The sequence below is a fragment of the Arachis duranensis genome, chromosome 3 (genome assembly GCF_000817695.3).
Source record: "Arachis duranensis cultivar V14167 chromosome 3, aradu.V14167.gnm2.J7QH, whole genome shotgun sequence".
Lineage (NCBI taxonomy): Eukaryota > Viridiplantae > Streptophyta > Magnoliopsida > Fabales > Fabaceae > Arachis > Arachis duranensis.
The window spans coordinates 13,361,045-13,369,701 of NC_029774.3; the positions used below are offsets into that span (position 1 = coordinate 13,361,045).

General features: G+C 29.9%; 1 protein-coding gene across 1 annotated transcript; it reads right to left on the minus strand.

The window, feature by feature from the left end:
- Positions 1-6,000: 6,000 nt before the first annotated feature.
- LOC107477723 (uncharacterized) lies at positions 6,001-8,361 on the minus strand. Its single transcript, XM_016097779.3, has 2 exons — positions 7,920-8,361; positions 6,001-6,676 (listed from the first exon to the last, which is right to left on the minus strand). Exons 1-2 carry the CDS (start codon positions 8,200-8,202, stop codon positions 6,291-6,293), a joined length of 669 nt encoding a protein of 222 aa, XP_015953265.1. The 5' UTR covers positions 8,203-8,361; the 3' UTR covers positions 6,001-6,290.
- Between the last annotated feature and the right edge of the window lie 296 nt (positions 8,362-8,657).

Here is an 8,657-nt window from a genome sequence, read left to right on the forward strand (position 1 = left end):
ATACTCACAATTATTTCTTTATATATATATATATATATGGCATTTTACTTTAATAAACCAACTCCAATCCAAAATTACGCAAATTCTCTAAATTCTAAAAGGCTATCTGAATATTCCAAAAGGCATTTTTATATAAATCGAATTTAATCAATTCAATTTACTTAAATACGTAGTAAATTGAATCCATTGGATTCGAATTACAAGCAAATAAAATTCAGGTGTAAATCAAAGTTAATGGCTTCGAATTAAATCTCCATACTAAATCGAAACAAAGAGATTCGATTTATATTTGCTAGTAAATCGAATCCATTCAATTCGATTTATACACTTACATAACCTTTTAGGTAAAACAAAACCATTAGGATCGATTTAGTATGTAATTATGTATGGTACTATATGATTAAATCGAAGACACTTAATTCGGTTTATAGAGAACCAACGTTTATGTTCAACGTGAATTTTTTACCATAGTTAGATTCATAATGGCTAGTGATGAGAGTTGTGTAGCACTTGTGCACTATAGAGGATCCATTAAGAAAAAAATGCGATGAGGAATTAAGTTTAATGATAAGGACCTCTTCAGTGTTTTTCTCAAACCTTCTACGATTTTTACTAAATTTAAGAATACTATACTCCAGAAACTAGGTCTGCATGGCGTTAAACAGGTGGAGAAGTTGTTCTATAGAATCCTGATTTCTGTCTTACGCGATGATGTAAAGTATGATTCATTCATTATTAGCAGTGATGAAGATTTTAGGGTTCTGTTCCATTGTCGTCGTCAGTTTCTCGAGGTGAGGACTCCAGAGCTGTTGGCAAAGCTTGTGGATGTGGTATTTAGTTCTGGAGGTTCGAATCGGAATCCACAATCCTTAGGACATGCAGCTTGCTCTAGTTCCATGCCTAATGGTGCCTCGTCAGTTGTGGCGGAGATTACACCTGAGATAGTTTTAGTTGCTTCTCCTTCCTTTGCATTTAATCTGAACTACAATGGTGATGCCGAAGCTGGTGAGACTAGACCGTTGGGGGAGGTTGCAATCGCGATACCCAGTTCTCCTGCAATGGTCCTGAATTTCGGTGAGGTTGGAGTGCCCGATGGGGTAGAGGATGCACTGCATGATGATGATGATTATGATGATGATGATGATGTGGAGCCCGCCACGATAACTAATGACAGTGACAATGACACACCACAGACAACTCCAGTTGTGGGTGGGAGAGTATCTAGTTCAGGTACTAATCAGTATCCCCACCCCTCCCCTCCCCCCTCACTTCTCAGCTTTGGACTTGGATGCCATGGTACCTCAGGGGGATCCGAGAGTATCTGTTGACTTCCGGGCTAGAGAGACACAGAATACAGGAGTTGTATCTGAATTTCAAGTTGATCAACAGTTTCAGAATAAAGAAGAAGTCGTGTTAAGGGTGAAGACTTATAGCATTCGCCGTGGGGTTGAGTACAAGGTATTGAAATCCGATCATCGCAAGTACTATGGCAAGTGCAAGGAGTTCGACAGCAGATGCGCATGGCTCATTTGGGTTAGCCTCCGCCAGCACAGAGATATTTGGGAGGTAAAATGATACAATGGTCCTTACACTTGTTTAGCCACATTGATATCTAGTGATCACAAGAAGCTTGATTATCATGTCATATCGGCCTTCATATTCACCAAAGTATATAGTCCCATACGTTTACATAGAGAATACTAAGAGGATTAAACTGAAAAATATAACATATCCTACATTTCTAGTCATAATTATCTAACTCACAAAATTACCATTACAAGAAATATTTATATTAATTTTTCAAAAAAACTCAAAAAATGTATAGCTAACGCACTCATAAACCAAGTCTCGTTGAATATAAGAATAATAACTTTAAAAATCTAACATATCCTAAACAACCTTCTTAGGTACTATTTTAAGTTATCAAAATCTAACCACCTAATAGCTTACTACTTCTAACATGCACTTATATTACAAAAGAATTTTTTCCTTAATCCCTAATTAAAGACTAACCAACTACCACACAGTTTATGTTAATATTACTAGAATGACTAATTTATATTTAAAAAAATATTTCTTCACTAACCTCGAGGTGGATGGCGCCAGTAATATGTGCGACTCCATCTAACTGATATAGACAATTCGGGTCGTCCTCCATGTGTTCAACTTCGATTTTTTCTGGGCTGCTTTCTGATAATTTCGGATCTGGGTAGTGGGGTTGGGTGTGGGGTTTGTATGTTTTGTAGTTTGAATGAATGAAATTCGATTTGTATATATAGCAATTCATCATAAATCGAAGCCATTAAATTCAAATTACTTGAGAGAGTTGTTGCATGTAAATCGAATTTATGGGTTTTCGATTTACCAAAACTATCAAATCAAAATTATTGGTTTCGATTTACCATGAGCATCTGTTTATGTGTATAAATCAAATTAAATAGATTTAATTTACTAGCAAATATAAATCGAATCTCTTTGTTTTAATTTAGTATGGTAATTTAATTCGAAGCCATCAATTTCAATTTACACGTGAACTCTATTTGCATGTAATTCGAATCTGTTGGATTCGATTTACTACGTATTTGAGTAAATAAAATTTAATCAATTCAATTTGTATAAAAATATCTTTTGAAACAATTAGATAGCCTTTTAAAATTTAGAGAATTTGCGTAATTTTAGATTGGAGTTAGTTCGAAGAATCTGCTTAATTTTAGATTAGAGTTAGTTTATTAAAGTAACTTGCCACACATATATATATTACACATTAATAGATATCAATAAAATTTTAATCAATGATCCTATTAATTACACATTAATAAAATTTTAACCCAACTGAATATATTATTAGACATCTAAAATTTTTAATAAATACTATTATTAATAAAATTTTAACCCAACTATTAATTATTTTATCATTTATTTACAATAATTTATATAATTAATTAAAATAATTTAAAATTTAAAAATAACTACATATTCAAAAATAATGGTTATAATATATAAATTGAGATAACAACTTAATTTTTTTTTAAATTAATTTAATCAAATACTAATATTAGAACTAAATTATTTAAATTATATTTAAGTTATTCTAGTCTTTAGACACGTATAAATTAGAGTCATTCTCATAACGATATCTAATTAAAACAATGTCATCAGCTCGAATATTTAGAATCCGTGCAAATGCAGACCATCCTTTTTGTTAAATAAGTTTCATCATTTGTTATTCATGTAATGCGGCAAGGCATATAATAGCCACAAATTGACCTTTATTCTTATTAATAGCATTATATTGATACACTAGAAAGCCGATAATTTCTAAAAAAATACAATATATTATATTTTTTTTACAAAAAATTTAAAATAAAAAATCTAAATACAATACCAATATTTGAAATTGCATCTCCAAACTTGACACCGTTTTAGTAAAATTGAACATAAATTGAGAAAATTCAATCTCATCATATGCTCCACTTCGAATATTTTCGGACAGACGTAGAAAGCATGGAAGGAGATGAAATTTAAACTTAAGTAAGAATATGCTTGAGTAAGAACCATTATCAAATTATCAAAAGAATAATAATAGAATGACTACGTAAAAAAATATCATAAAAATTACAATTTGTACTTTAAAAGGATCAATTTCGATGAAAAACAAAAAAGTTACATTCTTATTCTACGAAATAGTTAAAAAAATAATAAATTAAAAAAATAAACAAAATACTTTGGCTCTCAAACTTAAACTCATGAGTCATGAACTACAAAAAAACCCTGTATATAACATTTAGTAGTACGAAAAATTATGAAAATTAATTATTGTTATCGATATATATCAATTTATCACTAATTAATATACACGTGTATTATAAAGCATTTTAACAAAGTCATTTACGTTAGTATCATATTTATGACAATTAGAATCATAAATTTAGGTTTAATTTTTTTATTATTGATGTCAATATCAATTTGTCGTCGATAATGTTTAATTATATCATAATGATTGACAATTAAAAAATACTTGATAATTAACATAATTAGAATAATTAAAAATATTAATAATTGATAATTAGTCTAATTGTATATTAAATACTGATTTTTATATATAATTATAAAAAAATATTTTTTAAAATAAATTAAGAAGAAAAGCATGCATACTGATGCCAAAATACACCACACTAATATTGTTGGTGTTAGAATGCTACATGTTGTAGAATAATATAACGATAATGATAATTATTAATTACTGATGATCATTGACTCACTAAAATATAAAAAGGAATTATTACGATAACTATTATTGAAAGGATATGAAATAAAATGTTAAAATTATTGATAATCGTTAATATAAACAATTGTTAGATATCACTTTATGTATAATTAATTACCTAATATATTTTTAAAAATAATTGAGAAGAAAAACGTATGTAAAATAATACTAGAATGTACTATGTCGATATATTTAGTGCGAAAATATAATTTATTGTAGAATAATATAATGATTTTGAATATTGTATACAATAATTTTATACATATTAGATTTAACAAAATAATTTTAGATAATTGTCTCGTTAACGTTGCTATTTTAATTATCAAATTTTCCCCGGTTTCATTTAAAGTTCAATTATTCCTCAAGAACTAATTACAGACTGCTTTTGTGTACTAGCAATCACGTGAATATATAAGCAATTAAGCAGCATATACACCATGAAGCAAATCGTGTATGCATGCATGGTTGGTTATGAATTTATCATTGTAAACGAGGTGAACTTATTTTTCATGCGAAGACATGTATACATAACGTACAACATATGACGTTTCACATGAAGTGTGTGTGAGCTTTCTTAATTTGTTTTCCTGAAATTAATATTAATAGCTTATTTTCTATTTTTATTATTTCTTTGAATAATGAATAATCATTTGTTCTTTGTCCAAAGTCCAAACTTCAGCGTCTTTTTGTGCTTGCCATCTCGAACACTAAGCAATTGTAATCCACGTGTAGTTTTTTTCATTTATTTTCGAAATATTTTCGGCCTTGTTATCTTTCTAGTTTTTGGTATGTACTGTGCAGTTTTTTTTTTTAAATAACGTACTCGTGTAGTCCTTTTTGTTTTTGTAGTTCTTGTTACTACACAGTTTGTTTCTCTTTCGGTCTTATGGCCTGTTGATGGGAAAAAAATTATATATCTCAAAATTTTCTAAAATAAAAAAGGTAATCACTTAAATTAAGATAGCAAAATATGTGCCTAACGATCCTTTTAAGATGGTAAAATATGTTATTTATAAAAATTATAAATTTAATAGTGATTAACTTTTTATTTTATTTCTTTACCAACTCAACTATCTCACTTTATATAATCTGATTTTGAATTTATGTATACCAATTGTATATAAAAAATATTTGTGTAAATAATTTTAAAAATCAACCGTATAAATTTGATTGTTGAAAAAGGTGTAAGTGTCAACAATTTTAATCTATATTTGTTAGTATTTTTATTTTTTATTCAACAATTCAATATTTATGATCCAGCAGTTTAACACTATATTTTTTGCAAATAATTTTAAATATTATTAATTAAGTGCTGATCAATAATAATGAATTGTACTAATAGAACTGCTGTTAATTATTTGTCCATTACATTTTTTATTATGTTATTATGTAATACTTAAATTTTTGGTTAAAAAATAAGTGAATCAATATACAAAGACTGATTTGGTAACTTTTTTCTAACTACACCTATAGTAATTTTGTAATCCAAAACAGTATGTTATCAATGGTGTTGTGTTTATGTTTGAATGGTATTGGTAAGCTGCATTATTATTAGAACTTGGAAGCTTATATGTAGGCATAGCCTCTGCTATGTGTAATTCTATATTTGCTGGTGTGCATTCCCTTTAAATTTGAGTGCATACTTCTACTCGTAAATAAATATAGACCCTTAAAAGTTAAAATATTGTAGACATTTTTATGCATAAATTTGAAGTGCAAAATTACAAATAACATTATTAATTTAGTATATTTTTATCCCATAACAAAATATAATCAAAATGTAGAATTATGTTATAAAAATGTATGTGATCAAGTCCTCACTATTACCATTATCACTATCAACAAAGGGGACCAGAAAATACCTATACATTATCCTTTAAGAGAAGTTTAGCACACTGAATCCACATACCTTCTTTCTGTTCTTTAGATATTTACAATGATCTCATCTTTTCTAATACAACATATGATGCTTAAAATGTTAAAACAGGAGCAGCTGAAAAAAAGGGGGACAAATTTGTCCTTCTCACATATTTTTCTTATTCTCAGCATGCAAAGAGCTTTGATCAATGGCCTCTAACTGACTCCGAAGGTTCTGATTTTCTTCCAAGAGGCGATCATATTCCATAAGGAACCCTTCGGATTGCTTCTTCAGAGCCTCTACTTCGGATTCCAAAGACTTAGCCTTACTTCCTTTTGCTTCGCTTTCGGTTTCCAAATTCTTGATTCGGGCCTTCAATGTCGCGATTTCTTCGGTCAGCGCTCTATGATCCTCAGAGGTGGTGGTGCTTTTACCGTCCTCGAAACTTCGGCCTTGTTTCTTAACAGCCTCCATGGTCTTTCGGAGAATGCGAAGCTCTCTTATGTAATGGTGCAACCTATCTATCATGAGGGAGAGGAAAAGCACAAACCCTGCACACAAATTACACATGAAAAATCAATAACTAAATATATCCAAACTGAATTATAAACGGAAAACAAATAAAAAAAAAAAAAAAAACAAAACTAAATCATCAAGTAACAACTAAACCACTGCACAAAGAGAGAAAGAGAAGAGAATACACCTACATTGATGGGATTTTACAAACAGAAATTTCAAAGGTAATTAAAACATGCAATGTGCTAAAGAATAAAACAAAAAATTGAGAATTATATTACATTCTACCCCTCTAAAGCAAGCAATGGTTTTTACTAAAAAAATTATCTTAAAATCAATTAGCATGGTGAACAATTAAACTGAATTTTAGCCGAATCTAATGCAATATGTTGCAGATTGTTTGATGAAAAGAACGAATCAAGTATTAATGCCAAGAGACCAATACAATCCTGATTTGGTATGAAGAAATGATATTTACTCAGAGAAGCCATCAAGCCAATACCATTAAACTCTGCCACTCACTCCTATCATAGCAAGCAAAAGTCCTTATTCAACACAATTTCAAAACCTTATATACAAAAAGCTAGTGATTTATCAAATTGACATATATCAGTGATATGAAGCTAACATTTAACAAGTGACATCCCATCATGTTCTTAACATCCAATATTCAGAAAATCAACATAGTGTATGATCACACTGAGATTGTAATGGAACAGGCCAATTACCATGGATACGAAGACCTATGAGTTCTCTTAAAAATTAAAAGCAATCAAATACATGGGACATGCTGCTGAACAATAATTTCAATAGCAACCACTGCAGCGCATTAGGGGGGAAGTCTCATGTTCACATCAAATCATTTGATGTTCAAATTAATCACTAAATTAAATGGTTTTGAATTAATAATAAAATCTTCTTTTGGTGACTAAGTTTTAGTATAATCTAAAACATCTTTACCAACATGCTATGGATCAGCACAACAGTACATATTATTTATCAAGTGACAGTTCAAAACTTCTAAATGATCTATCATACTTATACTATTTTCTAATTTTTTTTTTTAAAAAAAAATCAACATCCTATGCACAAAGTACCTAACAATTTGGGAAAACATGGGAAACCAACCATCAGTAACATACAACAATTATAATATGAAATCAATGGATACATTTCAATTGGATATATTTATAGTGTAGCAAATATATAACAATAATATGAAAATCAATAAAATCTTAAATCTAGTATTGAAAGGGTAATTAATTAGTAGTTAGTTACCCATGAGAGAAGCTTCGAGAAGGTGCTTGGACATGAGGACTTGTTCGGTGGGGTTGACAACACCGGCCTCAGTGATACGGCGTTGGATCTTGGCCATACTGTAGAGGCTAGAAGCGAGGACGACGACCAATGTGGCGCCGACGGTGGTGACGACGATGGGGCCACGGCCGCGCTTGAGGCGATCCAAGGTGAGGATGAGGAGCTTCCTGAGTGGGGTCTTGAAAAGGAGAAGCATGATCAGAAGCATTTCGCCGAAGATCGCGGCGTAGAGTAGCTGCAACATCTTGACTTATTAGTTATTGTAACTGCCTCTGGTGGTGTTTGAGAGAGAGAGAGAGAGAGAAAGAAAAGGTGGAAGAAAAGAGTAGATTGAAGAGGAGTGGGTGTCTACTGTCGGTGTTGTGTTGGTCTAATGAAGTCACTGCCCTCTCTGCTTCTTCGACAAGTGTTTAGTTCTTTGCATCTGGTACTTTCCAAACCTGTTTTTTAAAAATTTTTTTTTAATATTTTTTAGTTATCAAAATTTAATGTATATAATTGATTAAATTGTGTTACAAAATTAAATAAAATAAATTGATTTAGCCAAAAAATTAATATATCAAATTTTGAATCAGTATAAATTAATATTTTTTATAAAAAATAATTACAATACTCTTATTATAAAAAATGACTAAAATATTCTTAATATATATATTGCGAATCCTAAATTTTAACCTTTTTATTTTTTCTGTGTCATTA

Excerpts from the sequence above, each read along its gene's own strand:
- LOC107477723 (XM_016097779.3), bottom strand. The coding sequence starts at position 8,202 with ATGTTGCAGCTACTCTACGCCGCGATCTTCGGCGAAATGCTTCTGATC. Across the intron at positions 6,677-7,919 it reads TCTCGAAGCTTCTCTCATGG|GGTTTGTGCTTTTCCTCTCC; the intron begins GTAACTAACTAC and ends ATTTGTGTGCAG.